Below are 21,799 nucleotides of genomic sequence, written 5' to 3'. Positions count from 1 at the left end.
GTGTTGAATTACATTTATAGATTTACATATATTGAACCAGCCTTGAGACCCTGGGATAAATCCAACTTGGTCATGGTGTATAATTTTTTTGATGTGTTTGTTTTTTTCTGTTTGTTAGGATCTTATTGAGTATTTTAGCATCTATATCCATGAGTGATATTGGTCTATAATTTTCCTTTCTTGTTGGGTCTTTCCCTGGTTTGGGGATCAAGGTGATGTTTGCTTCGTAGAATGTGCTGGGTAATATTCCTTCTTTTTCTATATTTTGGAAGAGGTTAGTAGTATAGGTACTAGTTCTTCTTTAAAGGTTTGGTAGAATTCTGACGTAAAGACATCTGGTCCTGGGCTTTTCTTTTTAGGGAAATTTTGTATAGTTGATGCTATTTCAGAACTTGATATAGGTCTGTTCAACATTTCCACTTTGTTCTGGCTAAGTCTTGGTAGGTGGCGTGCTTCCAGGTATTGGTCGATTTCTTTCAGATTTTCATATTTGTGAGAATAGAGTTTCTTGTAGTATTCGTTAAGGATTTTTTGAATTTCTGAGGGGTCTGTTATTTCATCATTACCACTTCTGATTGATGAAATTAGAGATTTTACTCTTTTTTTTCCTGGTTAGGTTGGCCAAAGGTTTATCTATTTTATTGATCTTTTCAAAAAAACAGCTTTTGGATTTATAGATCTGTTGTATAATTCTTTAGTTTTCAATTTCATTTAATTCTGCTCTGATTTTGGTTATTTCTTTTCTTCTGCTGCTTTTGGGGTTGAAGTGTTCTTCTTTTTCCAGATGCTTGAGATGTTCCATTAAGTTATTGACTTCCTCTCTTTCTATTTTCTTGAGGAAGGCTTGCAGTGCTATAAATTTCCCTCTTAGGACTGCCTTTGCAGTATCCCAGAGGTTCTGGTAATTCGTGTCTTGATTGTTGTTTCGTTCCAAAAATGTGGTGGTTTCCTTCTTAATCTCGTCTATAACCCATGTATCCTTCAGCATGAGGTTGTTTAGCTTCCCTGTTTTTGTATGGGTATGCGGGTTCGTGTTGTTATTTAGTTCAACTTTTATTCCATGATGGTCTGAGAAGATGCAAGGAATAATTTCTATTTTTTTAAATTTGCTGAGGTTAGATTTGTGGCCTAGGATGTGGTCGATTTTGGAGTATGTTCCGTGGGCTGATGAGAAGAATGTGTATTCAGTTTTTTTGGGATGAAATGTAGATGTCTGTAGATGTCTGTTAAGTCCAGATGTTGAATGGTTGAGTTTAAATCTAAAATTTCTTTGCTTAGCTTCTTTTTGGAGGATCTATCCGGGACTGCTAAAGGGGTGTTAAAATCTCCAACTACTATGGAAGTGGAGGAAATCGAGTTGCTCATGTCTGTTAGAGTTTCTCTTATAAATTGAGGTGCGTTGTGGTTGGGTGCATAAATATTAATAATTGAGATCTCATCATATTGAGTATTACCTTTAACAAATATGAAGTGTCAGTCCTTATCCTTAATTATTTTGGTTAGTTTAAAGCCTATTGCGTCTGCGAACAGGATTGCAATGTCTGCTTTTTTCTGCTTTCCATTTTCCTGGAATATAGATGACCATCCCTTCACCTTGAGTCTATATCTGTCTTTGAATGTAAGATGTGATTCTTGGATGCAGCAGATATCTGGCTTGCATTTTTGTATCCAGTCCGCCAACCTATGCCTCTTTAGAGGACAATTTAAACCATTCACATTAATTGAGAGTATTGATAAGCCTTTCGAGAGACCGGTGGATATTTTTAATCCTTTTGCGACTGTGGAAGTTGGAATTTGATCAAAAATTTTTTGGGTGGGTTTACTTTTGTGGTGGAGAATTACGCTGGTCTTTATGGAGGATAGGTCTAAGAATATCCTGGAGAGCTGGTTTAGTTGTGGCAAATTTCTTCAACATGTGAATGTCGTTGAAGTATTTAATTTCTCCATCATAAATGAAGCTCAGTTTAGCTGGTACAGGATCCTGGGTTGAAAGTTATTTTGTTTTAGGAGATTAAAAGTCAATGACCATCCTCTTCTAGCTTGAAAGGTTTCAGCAGAGAGATCTGCAGTTATTCTGATATTCTTCCCCTTGTCGGTAATGGTTTTCTTTCGTCTGGCAGCTTTCAGAATTTTCTCCTTCATATTAACTTTAGTGAAATTGATTATGATGTGTCTGGGGGATGTCTTGTTTGGGTTGAGTCGTGCTGGAGTTCTGAAACTGTCTATCTGAATTTCGGAATCTCTTGGCATGTCTGGAAAGTTCTCCTTCATAATCTCATGGAGAAGAGACTCTGTGCCTTTTGAAGCCACTTCGTCCCTTTCGGGGATCCCTATAAGATGAATATTGGTTTTCTTCAAATTATCCAAGAGCTCTCTGAAAAGTGGTCTGTTTTTGCTCTCCATTTCTCTTCTTCTTTGAGGGTTTGGGAGCATTCGAAAGCTTTGTCTTCAATGTCAGAAATCCTTTCTTCTGCTTGCTCCATTCTGTTACTGAGGGATTCTACTGTGTTTTTCAGATCTTTGAGGGATGCAATTTCTTGTCTCAATGTGTCGAAATCTTTGGTCATTTGGTCTTTGAATCCATTGAATTCTTGAGATAACTTTTGGAATTCTAATTCGATCTTATTTGCTATCTAGATCCTGAATTCCATTTCTGACATCTCAGCTATTCGTTTGTGCATGGGGTCTTGTGCTGTTTCTGCCCCATTGATCCTTGGGGGAGTTGATCTACTCTGATTATTCATATTGCCAGAGTTTTTCTGTTGATTTCGCCTCATGATTGTTTTTCACCTTTGCCTCTGGCTGTCCTCAGAGTTGGGGAGGTGTCTCTCCAAGATTAGACCCCAGCAGGATCACTCTATTGTTGCTGTATCTTTGTAGGGAGTGACACTGTGTAGTTCCTCTGGGGCTGCTCTAGCTAGGGAGTTCTGATTGTAGAAGCCGCTCCAGTTTGTGACACACCCAGATCCAGCAACAGGGCTGAGGGTGCACACGGTTCTGGAAGTGCCAGGCGCCCAGTGACTTTGGCACAGAGAGCCCAAGGCTCCAGCAGTCTCTGGCCAGGAGAGGAGCTCTGCGCAGAGGCAGGGAGGGCTCCAAAGGGCACGTAGCTACCAGAGTCCCTGTCCAGATGAACGGGCTAGTGTGGAAGCTGGGAGGACACAGGAGGGAGGACGCAGGGTTGCGTGGCTCCCGCAGTTCCTGGTCAGGGAATGTGGAGGCCCGGTAGGTGCGGGTCACCGGTCGGGGGTTGCTGCACAGCTCTTATGGAGGTCTGGGCGGCGCCAAGCCCAGGAGTTTGAGGTTGCTATGAGCTGTGACATCACGGCACTCTACCCAGGGCAACAGCCCAAGGCTCCAGTGTGCCAAAACCATCTCACCCTGCCCCTAAGGATTAAGGCTGTAAGGCAGCTCAGTCCCCGCCTTTAGGCTGCTCAATCAGTGCGTTACTTTGACCTGCCCAATCCTTGCTCTGAGACCCTGAGGGCGTAGCTTGCCGGGGCAGTTCTTTCAGAATGGCTTCCAGCGCCCAGCTCAGTGGCTCAGTCTGGGGCCCCAGACAATGCCCGAAGTTCTCCACATTCCTGCTCAAGCTCTCCCCAAGGCAGTTCAACTGAGTGCCAAGTCCAAGAACACCGAAACAGTTCATAGGTAAGGCCTTTCCAGTTTGCAGTCTCACTGTTGCTTGTACTTATGGTTTGGTTACCGGCATGATTAGGTCGATCGAACACATGCAACCAATTGCCAGTTTTCCACTGTTTTTGTCCTCCTCTTGGGGCCAGAAGTCCCTTGCTGGCTCCCTGTATCCTCAAAGGGATGATTATAGGCAGATCCCACCTGCCAGAGATGCCTGGAGTCTTGTCTCCCCAGACTCGCTGTTCCCAGTTGCAGGGAAGCTGTTATTCGGCCGCCATCTTTAATCTCTCCTCCTCCTCTTTTTCAGTTTAATCTCACATAATAGGTTCTAATAGATTAGCGTGGTCAGTGAGCAGAGAAAATGTAATTTGCCTTCCTTCCATTCCTGGGCTTGGGTATTTGCCTTTAAGTTCAGTGAATGACAATGTGGAAGGATAGTCTTATCCTCACTATGCAGGCCATGTGTCCCGCTTTGTCATGTGCCCCCTTTTCCTAGAAGTTTGTCCCTCAAGGTAACTACTGGAAGCACTCAGATTGAGTAAATTATGAGTACCTGGCGGGGACTGACTTGTCAATCCAATTTATAAGAATAGTAGTTCCTAAGCTCCACAGCTACCTAACATACAGCAATCCTTAGCCCTGCAGAATAGCTGTAGACCTGGGAAAATGGGGACAGCCAGGATGTGAAAACAACAGCAAGTACACAGTTATAGAACAGTTGTGCTCCCTGGAATTCCTGGGAGCTGGAACTACTAAGTATGAACTACATTACAGTGGTGGCCGTGGCAGAGGTTGGTGGGTGGAGCTTTGAGCCTCTGGATTTCAGTAGCTCTGGCTTTATCTATTATTGACTTTCATTTGTAGAAAGAATTTCAGTATTCTTGTTTCGGCACCTGTGGCTCAAATGGCTAAGTTACCAGCCACGTCCACCAGAGCTGGTGGGTTCAAATCCAGCCCAGGCCTGCCAAACAACAATGACAACTATAACCAAAAAATAGCCGGGCATTGTGGCAGGTGCCTATAGTCCCAGCTGCTTGGGAGGCTGAAGCAAGAGAATTGCCTAAGCCCAGGAGTTGGAGGTTGCTGTGAGCTGTGATGCCACAGCACTCTACCCAGGGCAACAGCTTGAGGCTCTGTCTCAAAAAAAAAAAAAAAAAAAGAATTTCGGTATTTAGAGAAAAGGGTTAAAATACAATACAGAACACTTTTTTTCTTTTTTGAGACTGAGTCTCACTTTCTTGCCCTTGGTAGAATGCCGTGGCATCATAGCTCACAGCAATCTCAAATTCTTGGGCTTGACTGGATCCTCTTGCCTCAGCCTCCCAAGTAGCTGGGACTACAGGCACCCACTACAATGCCCAGCTATTTTTTAGAGACGAGGTCTCGCGGTCTTGCACTAGCTCAGGCTGGTCTCAAACCCATAGCTCAGGCAATTCACCTGCCTCAGCCTCCCAAGTGCTGGGATTACAGGCATGAGCCACCACTCCCCGCAATACAGAACACTTTTGATGAGAAGCTTTCTGCCCAAAGAGGTACCCAAAGTCACACAGTTACTAGTGGCAGGAGCCAGGACTAGAAATGAGGTCTTTTTCTAACAAGAATGCTAAACTTCCCGAGTCCCAGTAAATAACAGAGTGATCTGGGAAGAATCCTTTATAAAGCAAGTTATGACCTAGCATATTGTTATAATTGTAACAATTCTGAGCTAACTGCTTGCTGTGTTGTTTATAAAGACAGGGAAGTAAGTGTGTACAGTGTTCTTAGCACCTTCAGCCTTCTGTGTAGTTTTCACTTCATCCCCTTTCCCTGCTGAATGACTCATGCTTTACTATTGACCACCCATCGTGCCTTACACATCTGCAATTAGCTTATGTATTAAATCAGTAGCCACACAGAACTCACTTTAAGTTGAAAAGCATTAACTGGGTAGTCCTAATCAATAAACAGAGTTGTCCAAAGAGCATTTTAACTGGGTGGCAAATTAAATTGACATTATATTTAGATTTCATTATGCTTTTCTTATGAAGACTGATTTCCCATTTTATCTTAGGTATATTTATGAAACTTGTTGCAGAATGTTTGACTACTTGAATTCAACAGAACATACCACATATTTCTCTTTGTAGACATTTATGGCAGTTTCGTTCTTCAAGAACAAGTAGAGAAATAGATAATCTTCTGTAGCCAGATTTTTTACTTTGGGAAAAAATATATGGATTCACTTAAAAATTAAGAACAGTATTAAAATGTCATTGGTGATCAGAAATCTGGGAGCTGAAAGCTTTTTTTTTGGCCGGGGCTAGGTTTGAACCCGCCACCTCCGGCATATGGGACCGGCGCCCTACTCCTTGAGCCACAGGCACCGCCTGAAAGCTTTTTTGTTAAGATACTTAGTAACTTACCAAAGGGAGCTGAAATTTGTTGCAGAAGTTATTGTAGGTAATTTTCATTTCTTGAGTTAGGGGTTCTATTTAAATTCTCTGTCTACCCTTGGAACTACAAACATCTCCTTACTTTAGATATCTTTAAAGTATCTCGTTGCTTCCCATCTTTCTGTGCCAACACGGGATGCTATTACTATTTCTTACCTTTTATCCAAATAGGCCTGAAGATTCAGAGTGTAGCCAAAGAGAGCACTCAGTCTGCTCTGCTATTTGATGTCAAGCGTGATTTGTAACTGACTATAAAGTCCCACAGAGGCCTGCTCTGGCTGTTTGAAATCCTTAAGCCATTTATGGCGCAGCGTCTGGTGTAAGTCATGCATCTGCCATGTGGCTGTACGAGCAGCTTTTTACCTTGGTTCCATTTTCTGTTTCTCTGTTGTCACATCATTTAATATGTGCTTTAATAAGTGTAGTAAGATTTATGACTACTAGTAACTGTCACATCATTTCTTCCTTACATGTTTAATAAAGAAGGAAAAGTTTGATACATGAATAAATATGACATTAATTTCTATATAAGATTTTTATTCTCATATAGGTCCTGTCCCTGCTATCAGTGGGGCACTGAAGAAAACAGGACTGAGCCTTAAGGACATGGATTTGGTAGAGGTAGGTGTTCTTTTTTTTCAGCACTAGAAAATCACCTCCTTTTATAGCATAAAAGGCTTCAGTTTGGTATTTTATAGCTCTTTTTGTTTCAGTATTGTCAGCCTTTGCAAATGACGTACAAATATTACCTTCATTACGTGCCTTCTGTTGGTACTTTTCCCCACCTAACTAAAATGCTTTACATATATTTGACTAATGCAAACAGCCTGATTTCTCCCACTGAAGTTTAAATTCTTGGGAACTTCTTAGATTGTAAAAAACTCTGTTACATTTTAGACTGTTAATTTATCCACTGAACTGATTATTTTACATGTAAGGCAAGAGAGAAATAAGTAATTTTATAGACTATGGTGGAAAAATATATATTAAAAAATTCACCTAATAGAAAAGTAATATCTAGTGCCAAATCAAGAAGTTTCTTGCCCTCCCCCCCAAATTGAGCCCCTCCCCCAACTTATCTTTGATTTTTACACCATTGATGTGTCTTGAATTTGGACACATCTATGAAAATTTTTGACACCAGAAACTTTATTGATAGAGTGAATTTAAAAAAGAAATCTTAGTGTTTTTGCAAAGATCCCCATCTCTGCAAAAAGGTAAAATAAAGAGAAATCAAGAAAAAATAGTTCATATATGTTCCATATTTGGGGAGTATTTGACAATTTTAGGTAATTAAGCATGTGGAAAATAACTAATATTAACAAAGGAAACCTCTCCGTTTAGATTGATAGCTATGGGGTAGGCACAGGTGTGATTTCCTCTGTGGTAATCTCTCACCCCAGAAACTGTGGTTTCAGACAAATATCTTATCCTTAGATCTCCTCCATTTTTAATAGTTCCCAGTTCAGAGCCTCCAGGGAGCTACTTAATTTATCATATCTAGCTGAAATTTTTTTTTTTTAAAGATGAATTTCTAACTTTAGACTATACACTTAAAGCTCTCTTGAACTGTATCAACTCTACAAAGCTGTTCATAATCATTTATAGATATATAAATTACTCAAAAGGACATAACTTGAAACATAGTTTTCCTCTTAGTACCTCCTTGAGGATGACTGTATAAATTAGAAAAGTAATGTGGGATCTAAGGCACCATCTTGGGAGAGCACAAATTATAGTAGGAGAGAACACAAAGACTTGATTTTGATCCTCACTCTGCAAAAGCTGTTGTTCTTAGAATCCATTTTCTTACCTATAAACTGAGCTAAGATCGTATGAAAATGTTGTACTATAAACTTGAAGTAAGGTAATTCTCATGGATAGCCTTGGTAAGTACAATATAACAGTATGATCCCCCTGAAGGTCTATCCTCTGTTGTCTATCAGTTGCTTCTTGCAAGGTACCTCGACAGCAGCCACTTAGGAAGGACTTACTTAATACACGTGACACTTAACACCCAAGATTGTATTTAAGCCTGACTGTGAATCTTAGCAGGATGCTACAGTCACATTTTACTGCTGAGGAAATATGAGTGTGGAAAGAGTTTAAAGAACATGCCCAAGGTCATACATTAAAAGATAATGCAGCCAAGATTTGAACCACCCATCTTGCTCCAAAACATGTGGGCTTTCTGCAACATCTCACTGCCCGTACTATGTGTCCATGTATAAGAATACTGAGAGCAACTTTTCCCTAACGGATGCATTTGACTTACAGCACCATTAGTGTATACCTATTTCATGCTCAGCATCAGTAGCTCAGCGGCTAGGGCGCCAGCCACATACACCAGAGCTGGCGGGTTCAAATCTAGCTCGGGCCAACTACGACCAAAAAAAAAAAAATAGCTGGGCATTGTGGTGGGTGCCTGTAGTCCCAGCTACTTGGGAGGCTGAGGCAAGAGAATTGCTAAAGCCCAAGAGTTTGAAGTTGCTGTGAGCTGTGATGCCATAGTACTCTACCAAGGGCGACATAGTGAAACTCTTGTCTCAAAAAAAATATATATACACACACACACACACATACCTATTTCAAACCTAATAACTTTAAATGGAATAGTTGAAGATAAGTTTAAATAACTTTGTGAGGTGATTTAAATAGGAAGAAACAGCAGAATTAGCTATTGATAGGACTGGACCATTCTCAGTTAAAAAATTAGTCTGAGAATAAGGATTTTTATTAGTGCTTTAATTTTTTCTTAAGGTGAATGAAGCTTTTGCTCCCCAGTACTTGGCTGTTGAGAAGAGTTTGGGTCTTGACCCAAGTAAAACCAACGTGAATGGAGGAGCCATTGCTTTGGGTCACCCATTGGCAGGATCTGGAACAAGAATCACTGCACACCTGGTTCATGAATTAAGGTACTTGTTAGAAATTGCTGCATTTCAGACGTGCTTTTGTTTTTTAAAAAGAATTGTGTGGATTTAGGTCTCCCCAGAACAATCCAGCATTTTTTGTTCTTCTTCCTCACATTCGCTGCACTGGTTCTTACCAGGTACAAGTTATTTGGACAACTGGCCTTACAAGCATTTTTACTAGTGCTTTCCTTTCCAGCTGGCCTTATAGGACTTGTTAGTTGACTTGTTAGTGGCGCTCCACTTGGGACCCAATCTCTTGCTCATATGTCTCTGTACACGATGTCTCTGTACACGATGTGGCGTGTGTTCACCAAGGGACCGAGTATATCCAGCCCCATCCCTGGTGCTGGTGCACGGCAGGGAGCAGACAGTGAAGCTCTGGGTCTCATGACACTGCATTTCAGGGCCAATTATAGGAATAAAATAAATTTATTTAAGAAAACAAAAACAATTAGTGGGTACTGATCTAAATGCCATCATTTTAAAAACCTCAGCAAGCTGACAGTTTGGATCTAAGTTTCTCTCTTCACTGGTCCCAAGGTTCCAGAAGGAAACATCTGTATTTGATACTTCTCAGTTTTGACAGAAGAGCTCCTCCTTCTGTTACTATGTATTTTGGACCATTTTGCTCTTTTAGTAGGAAAATTGCAAACAAAACCAAGTATGTCAGGCTGGTAGGCCAGGGTAAATGGGACTCTTATTCCATTTAATGATTCATTGACTTGGAAGAAGTCATTGACATGTATAAAAATAATTTTCTGGAAAATTTCCTCAAAGTCCTTATATTAGGACCAAGAAAGAACAGATAGTACTTTAAAAGACTCTAATTTTTATGAAAGGGACATGAACTATTTCTAAATTATCTACCCTTTATACAGACAAACTATATTAATTACATTTATCTTAAGATGCCATAAGATTCTAAAACTATATAAATCAAACAGACTGAATATGCATTTCCCCTCTGACTTTTGCTGTTATTTAAATTACCTCCTATTTTAAAAAAGTATCCAATGTACTCAATAATACTATGAAATCAATATATAATCACCTACACATTTATATGAATGGTAAAATATAACTATATTCCAGAAAGTAGAAGGGAAGAGGAGGAAACAGGGAGGGTATTTGGGGGGACCTCACCTAATGTGCATGATGCAATGGTACATTTCAAAACTATTAAGAAAAGAGTATAGGCTCCGTGCCTGTAAGCTCAAGCGGCTAGGGCTCCAGGCACATACACCAGAGGTGGTGAGTTCAAATCCAACCCAGGACAGCCAAACAACGATGACAACTACAACCAAAAATAGCTGGGTGTTATGGTGGGCACCTGTAGTCCCAGCTACTTGGGAGGCTGAGGCAAGAGAATCGCCTACACCCAAGAGTTTGAGGTTGCTGTGACCTATGACACCACAGCACTCTGCCCAGGGCAGCAGCTTGAGACTCAGTCTCAAAAAAAAAAGACTATAATTACGATGGGTGTGTTACTTAGTTCATTGTAATCATTTCACATTGTATATCAAATCAGTACACTGAACCCCATAAATGCATCAATGTACATAGCTATGATTTAATACAAAATAATAATAATAAATTACCTCCTATTCTCACTTCTTTTTTATGGTACACCCAAGCTTATGTTTTTGTTTTAATTCCTCTAACCATAAATCTGCCCATCCTTTTCTTGGGTTGCCGACCTCTTCTATATTATTTTTATCAAAAAACAAAAAAAAGACTCAAAAAGTAGGTTTCCGGCAGTTCTCTCACAGTGGCTCCCTGCGGCCCACAGTGAAATACTATTAGCTCCGTCCGGCTCAGCGACTCAATCTGGGACCCTAAACAACGCCCACAGTTCTCCGCACTCCTGCTCTAGCTCTCCCCAAGGCAGTTCAACTGAGTGCCAAGTCCAAAAACACCAAAACAGTTCACAGGAAACTGTGATAACTTAGAAGACAAGACCGCCAAAGACTTGTGCTGCAGAAATGAAGGTGTAGGTCACTCCATCAGGTCAATACTGAAAGGAATCCCTCTCAGTATTACCAGGGTGAAGCAGCACCTGACACATATTTAGTCCTCATTTTTGGCCTGGGCTGGGTTTGAACACGCCACCTCCAGTATATGGGGCCGGCGCCCTACACCTTTGAGTCATAGGTGCTGCCCTAGGATCTGATTTTAAATGTTACTAAAGAGATAACATACGGCTCTCCCCTGGACCTCCGTAAGAGTTGCGCCGCGACCGCAATCGGTACCCACCCAGATCTTGGAAAGAGATGCACCCCAACCTGCGACCCACACCCGCTGGGCCTCCGCACTCCCTGACCAGGAACTGCAGCAGCCGGGTAACCCCACATCCTCCCTCCTGTACCCTCCCTGCCTCCATACTGGCACACTCGTCTGGCAGGGACTCTGGTAGCTGCGTGCCCTCTGGAGCCCTTCCTGCCTCTGTGCAGAGCCCTTCTCCTGGCCCAAGATTGCTGGAGCCTTGGGCTCTCTGTGGTGAAGTCACTGGGTGCCAGGCACTCCCAGAACCGTGTGCACTACCCCCCGCCTTGTTGCTGGATCTGGGTGTGTCACACTCCAGAGCTGCTTTCACAACCAGAACTTTCTGGCTGGGGCAGCCTCAGAGGAACTACACAGGGTCACTCCCTACAAAGATCCAGCAACAATAGAGTGATCCCGCTGGGGTATAATCTTGGAGAGACACCTCCCCAACTCTGAGGACGGCCAGAGGCAATGGTGAAAAACAATCATGAGGCGAAAACAAGAGAAAATCTCTGGCAATATGATTAATCAGAGTAGATCAACTCCCCCAAGGATCAATGGGGCAGACACAGCACAAGATCCCATGCACAAATAAATAGCTGAGATGTCAGAAATGGAATTCAGAATCTGCATAGCAAATAAGATTGAATTAGAATTCTAAGCAGTAACCCAAAAGATATCTCAAGAATTCAATGACTTCAAAGACCAAATGACCAAAGATTTTGACACATTGAGACAAGAAGTTGCATCCCTCAAAGATCTGAAAAACACAGTGGAATCCCTCAGTAACAGAATGGAGCAAGCAGAACAAAGGATTTCCAACATTGAAGACGAAGCTTTCAAATGCTCCCAAACTTTCAAAGAGGAAGAGAAATGGAGGGCAAAAACAAATCACTCTCTCAGACAGCTCTGGGTTAATTCAAAGAAAACCAATATTCATCTTACAGGGATCTCTGAAAGCGACGAAGTGGCTTCACAAGGCACAGAGTCTCTTCTCCATGAGATTATGAAGGAGAACTTTCCAGACATACCAAGAGATCCTGAAATTCAGATATCAGTTTCAGAACTCCAGCACAACTTAACCTAAATAAGACATCCCCCAGACACATCATAATCAATTTCACTAAAGTTAATATGAAGGAGAAAATTCTAAAAGCAGCCAGACAAAAGAAAACCATCACCTACAAGGGCAAGAATATTAGAATAACTGCAGATCTCTCTGCTGAAACCTTTCAACCTAGAAAAGGATGGTCATCCACTTTTAATCTCCTAAAACAAAATAACTTTCAACCCAGGATCCTGTACCCAGCTAAACTGAGCTTCATTTATGACGGAGAAATTAAATACTTTAACGACATGCACATGTTGAAGAAATTTGCCATAACTAAACCAGCTCTCCAAGATATTCTCAGACCTATCCTCCATAAGGACCAGAGTAATCCTCCACCACAAAAGTAAACCTACCCAGAAAATTTTGATCACATTCCAACTTCCACAGTCGCAAAAGGATTAAAAATGTCCACAGGACTCTCAAAAGGCTTATCAACATTCTCAATTAATGTGAATGGTTTAAATTGTCCTCTAAAGAAGCACAGGTTGGCTGACTGGATACAAAAACTCAAGCCAGATATCTGCTGCATACAAGAATCTCATTTTACATTAAAAGACAAATATAGACTCAAGGTAAAGGGATGGTCATCTATGCTGCAGGCAAATGGAAAGCAGAATAAAGCAGGTGTTGCAATCCTATTCACAGACGCAATAGGCTTTAAACCAACCAAAATAAGGAAGAATAAGGATGGACACTTCATATTTGTTAAGGTAATACTCAATATGATGAGATTTCAATTATTAATATTTATGGACCCAACCAGAACGCACCTAAATTTATAAGAGAAACTCTAACAGACATGAGCAACTTTATTTCCTCCATTTCCATAGTGGTTGGAGATTTTAACACCCCTTTAGCAGTGCTGGATAGATCCTCCCCAAAGAAGCTAAGCAAAGAAATTTTAGATTTAAACTTAACCATTCAACATCTGGACGTAACAGACATCTACAGAACATTTCATCCCAAAAAACTGAATACACATTCTTCTCATTAGCCCACGGAACATACTCCAAAATAGACCACATCCTAGGCCACAAATCTAAGCTCAGCAAATTGAAAAAAAATAGAAATTACTCTTTGCATCTTCTCAGACCATCATGGAATAAAAGTTGAACTCAATAACAACAGGAACCTGCATACCCATACAAAAACATGGAAGCTAAACAACCTTATGCTGAAGGATACATGGGTTATACATGAGATTCCATATTTTTGGAACAAAACAACAATGAAGACACGAATTACCAGAACCTCTGGGATACTGCAAAGGCAGTCCTAAGAGGGAAATTTATAGCACTGCAAGCCTTCCTCAAGAAAACAGAAAGAGAGGAAGTTATTAACTTAATAGGACATCTCAAGCAACTGGAGAAGGAAGAACATTCCAACCCCAAACCTAGCAGAAGAAAAGAAATAACCAAAATCAGAGCAGAATTAAATGAAATTGAAAACAAAAGAATTATACAACAGATCAATAAATCCAAAGGTTGGTTTTTTTGAAAAGATCAATAAAATAGATAAACCTTTGGCCAACCTAACCAGGAAAAAAAAGAGTAAAATCCCTAATTTCATCAATCAGAAATGTAACGATGAAATTACAACAGACCCCTCAGAAAGTCAAAAAATCCTTAACAACTACTACAAGAAACTCTACTCTCACAAATATGAAAATCTGAAAGAAATCGACCAATACTTGGAAGTACACCACCTACCAAGACTTAGCCAGAACAAAGTGGAAATGTTGAACAGGCCTATATCAAGTTCTGAAATAGCATCAACTATATAAAATCTCCCTAAAAAGAAAAGCCCAGGACCAGATGGCCTTACATCAGAATTCTACCAAACCTTTAAAGAAGAACTGGTACCTATATTACTAAACCTCTTCCAAAATATAGAAAAGCAAGGAATATTACCCAACACATTCTATGAAGAAAACATCACCTTGATCCCCAAACCAGGGAAAGACCCAACAAGAAAAGAAAATTATAGACCAATATCACTAATGAATATTGATGCTAAAATACTCAATAAGTGGATTGTTCAGTCAATTGCCAAGAAGAAATTTACACCACGTACTTAACTTTGACAGTACTCTTAATGGTATAACTTCTTCTCCCATTTTATGTCTCTTTTTATGTTTTTTCTTATGTTTCCTTTTTGCTTTTAAGAGAGAACTATCTTTCATGTCTCCAGTATCCTTTTCCTCTTCAGTAGAGACTTCTAAATCTTCAGAAATAAAACAGCAAGGTAAAGTGTGTGGTGGTAAAATGGATGTAACATAACTTTGTTTCTCCAGTCCTTACCTCCTTTTTCTTTAGAAACTTTTGAAGCTTCTTTTTGAATGGTGCCTTTCTGAGCCATTTTCTTTACTTTTGATTACTGTCTTAGGAAATATGCCAGGTTTTCTTGGTGCTTCTTCTGGTGGGTTGTTAAGAAACTGAAATGATTGCAAAGTTATTAAAAACTTGTTAAAATTTTTTTTCTTTTCTTTTTCGGTCTGGACCTACCTCAATAGCTTTTGCTGCTTGTTCTTTTGTTTCAAATTCCACAAAGGCAAATCCGTTTGGATCTCCAGTACACTTACAATGTGGTATACTTATGTAAACAACATTGCCACATTTCCCAAATACTCTTTCAATCCAGCTGTGATTAACATTTTTAGGAAGTAACTTCTAGGATAAACATTAAAAATATTTAATAATTATGGTTTAAAGCTTTTCACAATCCCTATACTTTATTGAGCATCCCAATAAAATTTTAACTTAAAAAAATAAAAAATAAATAAAATAATAAGATCCTAACGAACAGAATCCAACAACAGATCAAAAAAATTATTTACTATGACCAAGTGGGATTTATCCCAGGGTCTAAAGGCTGGTTCAATATACATAAATGTATAAATGTAATTCAGCACATAAACAAACTAAAAAATAAGGACCATATGATTCTTTCAATTGATGCAGAAAAAGCTTTTGATAATATCCAGCATCACTTCATGATCAGAACACTTAAGAAAATTGGTATAGAAGGGACATTTCTTAAACTAATAGAGGCCATCTACAGCAAACCCACAGCCAATATCGTACTGAATGGAATTAAATTGAAATCATTTCCACTTAGATCAGGAACCAGGCAAGGTTGCCCATTGTCTCCATTGCTCTTTAACATTGTAATGGAAGTTCTAGCCATTGAAATTAGGGAAGAAAAGGTGATCAAGGGTATCAACATAGGGTCAGAAGAGATCAAACTTTCACTCTTTGCAGATGATATGATTGTATATCTGGAAAACACTAGGGATTCTACTACAAAACTTTTAGAAGTGACCAAAGAATACAGCAATGTCTCAGGCTACAAAATCAACACCCATAAATCTGTAGCCTTTATATATACCAACAATAACCAAGCCGAAAAAAAAGTCAAGCACTCTATTCCTTTCACAGTAGTGCCAAAGAAGATGAAATATTTGGGAGTATACCTAACAAAGGACGTGAAAGATCTCTACAAAGAGAACTATGAAACTTTAAGAAAAGAAATAGCCGAAGATGTTAACAAATGGAAAAACATACCATGCTTATGGCTGGGAAGAATCAACATTGTTAAAATGTCTATATTACCCAAAGCAATATATAATTTTAATGCAATTCCTATTAAAACTTCATTGTCATATTTTAAAGATCTTGAAAAAATAATACTTTGTTTTATATGGAATGAGATAAAACTTTGAATAGCCAAAATAGTACTCAGCAATAAAAACAAAGCAGGAAGAATCATGCTACCAGACCTGAGACTGTACTATAAATTGATAGCGATCAAAACAGCATGGTACTGGCACAAAAACAGAGAAGTAGATGTCTGGAACAGAATAGAGAACCAAGAGATAAATCCAGCTACTTACTGTTATTTGATCTTTGACAAGCCAATTATAAACATTCAGTGGGGAAAAGATTCCCTATTTAACAAATGGTGCTGGGTGAACTGGCTGGCAACCTGTAGAAGATTGAAATTGGACCCACACCTTTCACCATTAACTAAGATAGACTCTCACTGGAGAAAAGATTTACACTTAAGACATGAAATTATAAAAATACTTGAAGAAAGTGCAGGGGAAACTCTTGAAGGAATCGGCCCAGGTGAATATTTTATGAGGAGGACTCCCCAGGCAATTGAAGCAGTATCAAAAATACACTACTGGGACTGATCAAACTAAAAAGCTTCTGCACAGCCAAGAACATAGTAAGTAAAGCAAGCAGACATCCCTCAGAATGGGAGAAAATATTTGCAGGTTATACCTCTGATAAAGGTCTAATAACCAGAATCCACAGAGAACTCAAACATATTAGCAAGAAAAAAACAAGTGATCCCATCTCAGGGTGGGTAAGGGACTTGAAGAGAAACTTCTCTAAAGAAGACAGATGCACGATCTACAGACACATGAAAGAAAAGCTCATCATCCTTAATCATCAGAGAAATGCAAATCAAAACTACTTTGAGATATCACCTAACCCCAGTAAGACTAGCCCACATAACAAAATCCCAAAACCAGAGATGTTGGCGTGGATGTGGAGAAAAGGGCACACTTCTACACTGCTGGTGGGAATGCACACTAATACGTTCCTTCTGGAAGGATGTTTGGAGAATACTTAGGGACCTAAAAATAGACCTGCCATTCGATCCTATAATTCCTTTACTAGGTTTATACCCAGAAGACCAAAAATCACAATATAACAAAGACATCTGTGCCAGAATGTTTGTTGCAGCCCAATTCACAAGTGCTAAGTCATGGAAGAACCCCAAGTGCCCATCAACCCACGAATGGACTAGCAAATTGTGGTACATGTGTACCATGAAATATTATGCAGCCTTAAAGATGGAAACTTTATGTCTTTCATGCTTACATGGATGGAGCTGGAACATATTCTTCTTAGCAAAGTATCTCAGGAATGGAAGAAAAATATCCAATGTACTCAGCCCTACTATGAAGCTAATTTATAGCTTTCCCATGAAGGCTATACCCCAACTATAGCACAAGAATATGGGGAAAGGGCCAAGGAAGGAGAAGGGAGGGGGGAGGTTAGGGTGCAGGGAGGGCAAAGGGTGAGGCCACACCTATGGTGCATCTTAGAATGGGTACAGGTGAAACTTACTAAATACAGAATACAAATGTCTACATACAATAACTAAGAAAATGACATGAAGGCTATGTTGAACAGTTTGATGAAAATATTTCAGATTGTGGGCGGCGCCTGTGGCTCAAGGAGTAGAGCGCCAGTCCCATATGCCAGAGGTGGCAGGTTCAAACCCAGCCCTGGCCAAAAAAAGAAAATAAAAAAAATATATATATATAAAAAGAAAATATTTCAGATTGTATATGAGACCAGCACATTGTACCCCTCCTTGATTGCACTAATGTACATAGCTATGATTTAACAATAAAAATAAATAAATAAAAAAGTAGGTTTCCAAATTCTTTTACCCATTGTGACTATAAACCAATATTGAGGGGAAAAGATTGAGAAGATGAGTTGAATAAGAATAATGCAAATGTGACTCTTACTAATTCTATTTAGTTAACTAATCTACTTCTGTCAGTTCCTGATTTGAGTGAATTTCGGTCACTGCTTGCTTTCTTAGGCGCCGAGGTGGGAAATACGCTGTTGGATCAGCTTGCATTGGAGGTGGCCAAGGGATTGCAGTCATCATCCAGAACACAGCCTGAGGAGACCAAGGAGCCTGCGGCGACCCACTCTTGCTCTCCTTGGCCAGGCACAGGCGACCTTCAGAGCACCTGCCACTGACACATTGATCGACTTTGATTAGGGTAGGACAAAAGTGCATTTATCATTAGTAAGAGCCCATGTCAGACAGCAGCAGGTTTTCGAATTTGCACTAAATATGTTGTATGTCTGAACTAAAATTTAACAGTGGAAGACCTTAAAAGAAATTGTATCCTTGCCAACTAACTACCACTTTATGCCTTAGATAATTTGATTGTAAGGAAGTGGAATAATTGTTGCCTTAACTTCAGCTAATCTCTTCCTGTCATTTAGTGTATTTTTTAAATTTTGGTTACAAAATACACATTAAATAAAGTTTACCATCTTAACCATTTTTAAGTGTCATTAAGTACATTCATACTGTTGTGCTAGCATCACCACTATCCATCTCCAGTACTTTTTTATTATTGTACAGTGAAACTGTACCCATTAAACACCTCATTCAACAACCCCCCCACCCTGGCAACCACCATTCCACTTGTGTCTATGAATGTGACTGGCTCATCTCACTTAACGATAATGTTCATCCAAGCAGTAGGGTTGGCACAGTGGCTCACACCTGGAATCCCAGTACTTTGGGAGGCTGAGCAGGAGGATCGGTTGAGGACAGGAGACCAGACATCCAAGCAGAGAGACTGGGCAGGCACTTGGGTGAAGGAATCTAGAGTTTGGGATAGAGACACAGAACTGAGAGTCATTGGCCTGTACGTGGGACCTGATCAAGAATGAGTGGCCTCCACCCTAGATGGACACAGGCAGTGAAGATCACCGGTTTTCATGCTTATGACTTTAAGAAAATTTTAAATAACAAAAGTAATGTATTAAACCAAATATATCTATATTACCTGTGGCAGAATGACCCCATCTCTTTTGTTCACTTTACACAGAAAGTGCCATTTCCTTCACTTTCATGGGGAGAAAAGTTAAATTACTTAAGTCAAATAACTTAAAATGTAGGATGGGAGCATACATTTCAAAGGAAAGGCTCTGTAAATGAGAAATAGTTTTTATAAAGTGAACAATAACACGCTCCTGTTTTCTCCATTCCGTTTTTTTATTTTTAATGTGAGTCCTGGATTTTCATAAACTGAGTTACTTGCACTGAGTACACGTCGGCCAGCAGTGAGCTCAGGGACTCGCCTTCCCCTAGGTGGCACCCCAGGCTAGTGCTGACTGCGTCACCTCCCCAACAGCATCTCAACACCATTGCAACAAAATTAGCCTAACTCTTAGTCCTTCTCACTTCCTAGGAATTGAGAAAGTGAGAGATGGAGCCAGCACTAAAGAGACCTAGGGCATCAGGGTCCCATCTCCCTGCTGGTGCCTCAAAGGGCCCTGGCCAAAGACAATGCCCTGTGTTTCCCCTCGATGAAAATGCAGCAGCTGCAGAGTCCAGCCAGTACAGCCTCCTAGCCTGCCCGGAGGCCCTGACCTCTGGGACAAGCTATGACAGCCCCTACCCAGCCCCCACCAGCTCAGGGTGCAGCAAGACAGGCTGGGGACAGCAGCAGGGAAGATGGATAACACTCATGGCACTGTCACAATGTGCCCAGGGAGCCCAGGTCCGCCATGACTCCTCTCGCTTAGTCTGGGCCTGTATTTGAGAGTCCACAGCTGCTCCAGCTGTGCACCTGCCAGTAGAGCAAGGGGTGCAGGAGAGGCTTGTCTATCCCCTCACTGCCTTGCATATCAGCTGACTGGGAGCCATAGCCAGTGAGGTGTGATGGACGGGGAGCAGCTAGACATGTGGACAGAGCAAACACAAGTGGGGAGATGTGTGCCCTGCACCCCCACCTTCCCCAATAGCTGTCAGTCTTCCTGCTGCAGACTCTGTTCCCATGCCCTAGTGCCCCTGGTGTGAGCTCCTCAAAGAAGAAACAAGCGTCCATGATGTGAACCTTCCCAGGAACACAACCAGTAGAGGACATGTCCCACTTGGCTGTTGTTCTGCAGCGTCTCCCCTCCCCAGACTTCCACCATGTTCCAGTTAAGTCAGAGCACAGGAGGTAATGAGACAGGGTCCTCCAAAGCCAAACACTGGTGCAGACTCAGCACAGCCACAGGCAGACACGTTCCAGAAGCCCGAGCCTGTTGTAGAGACAAAGGCACTGGCAGAAGTAAATTCTAGATTTGGGCTTTGAACATGCAGCTCCTTGGGAGCCTTTTGAGTAATACAAGACAATATAAAACAAGAAACTGTAGGAGGAGGGAACATAATGACACCAAGAGCAAGCTCAGACTACATTTTTAGGTTGCAAAGGCCCATATGGCAACTGAGATGGAACTCTCATCTCAAGCCAGCCTATAGATTTATACCTTGTCTGACCATGAGCCTTGTATGAGGACCCTAGCCAGACCTTCACCCAGGCTCTTGGCCTGCATCTTCCAGAGAACAGCATCTCCCAGCTTGCTGTCCCCTGACTATGCGTCAGGTCACTATCCAGGCTCCTTCCTAGTCCCCACGTGCAGAGCCCACCACGTCACCCCCAGCTGTGAGGCCACTCAAATCAGCCCCCAGCTGAGAGGAGGCCATCTGCCTGAAGGGAGAAATTCTCTTCCCTGTGCTTCCGTGTCTCCATCTAGACACGAGCTCCAAAAGGGTCTACATGCACCAGACTGTTCTCCCTACACGATGTGTTAAGTGGAAGAAACCAGGAGCTCTTGTTAAATGGGTGAGACCACATCATGAGGGATATGGTTGTGTTCAGCCTTTTTGAACATTTTAACAGGCAGTTTCAGAACAACAGGAGGAAGTCCTCTTTATGTGGGCCCAGAGCAACTTATTTTCACCAAGCAATAGTATAAGGTGAAAATAAAAAATACTATTAAGACCAGAAATGTTTACACTTTTCTCAATATAAAAAGAAAATAAAAAGCACTTTAAGCTTTCATATGCTAGTTTATAACTATTTTTAAAAATATATACATATAGGGCGGCGCCTGTGGCTCGGTTGGTAAGGCGCCGGCCCCATATACCGAGGGTGGCGGGTTCAAACCCAGCCCCGGCTGAACTGCAACCAACAAATAGCTGGACGTTGTAGTGGGCACCTGTGGTCCCAGCTACTTGGGAGGCTGAGGCAAGAGAATCGCTTAAGCCCAGGAGTTGGAGGTTGCTGTGAGCTGTGTGATGACACGGCACTCTACCGAGGGCCATAAAGTGAGACTCTGTCTCTACAAAAAAATAAAAATTAAAAAAATTAAAAAACATATATATATATACATATAGTTACTAATACTGTAATTGTATAGTTAAACATTTTAAGAGGGTAGATCTCGTGTTAAATTTTCTTATTACATTACTCAAAGAGGGGGATGTGACATAAGCCGGGCATAGTGGGGCCAGAGTGGCTCATGCCTGTGGTCCCAGCTGCTTGAGAAGCTAAAGCAGGAGGCTCAGGCAAGAGGCTCACTTGAGCTCAGGACTTTGAGTCCAACATTGGTAACAGAGCAAGACCTCATCTCTAAAAAATAATAATAAATATATAAAATATTTAAGGTAAAAAGGGGTGGCGCCTGTGGCTCAGTGAGTAGGGCGCCAGCCCCATATGCTGAAGGTGGCGGGTTCAAACCCAGCCCTGGCCAAACAAAAAAATAGCCAGGCGTGGTGGGCGCCTGCAGTCCCAGCTGCTCGGGAGGCTGAGGCAAGAGAATCGTGTAAGCCCAAGAGTTAGAGGT

The 21,799-nt window shown here is 41.0% G+C and overlaps 1 protein-coding gene across 1 annotated transcript in view; it reads left to right on the top strand.

The window, feature by feature from the left end:
• ACAA2 (acetyl-CoA acyltransferase 2) overlaps nucleotides 1-18,458 on the top strand; it is a 70,112-nt gene extending 51,654 nt beyond the window's left edge. Inside the window, exons 8-10 of the mRNA XM_053571968.1 lie at nucleotides 6,619-6,689; nucleotides 8,829-8,983; nucleotides 17,982-18,458. Of these exons, the coding sequence (XP_053427943.1) occupies nucleotides 6,619-6,689; nucleotides 8,829-8,983; nucleotides 17,982-18,066 (311 nt within the window). The 3' untranslated portion in view covers nucleotides 18,067-18,458. The remainder of the gene's footprint in view (nucleotides 1-6,618; nucleotides 6,690-8,828; nucleotides 8,984-17,981) is intronic.
• Nucleotides 18,459-21,799: the final 3,341 nt, after the last annotated feature.

Source organism: Nycticebus coucang, chromosome 19 (assembly GCF_027406575.1).
Source record: "Nycticebus coucang isolate mNycCou1 chromosome 19, mNycCou1.pri, whole genome shotgun sequence".
Taxonomy (NCBI): domain Eukaryota; kingdom Metazoa; phylum Chordata; class Mammalia; order Primates; family Lorisidae; genus Nycticebus; species Nycticebus coucang.
Note: the sequence above shows the minus strand (reverse complement) of the source record. Positions and strands in the feature narration are given on the sequence as shown.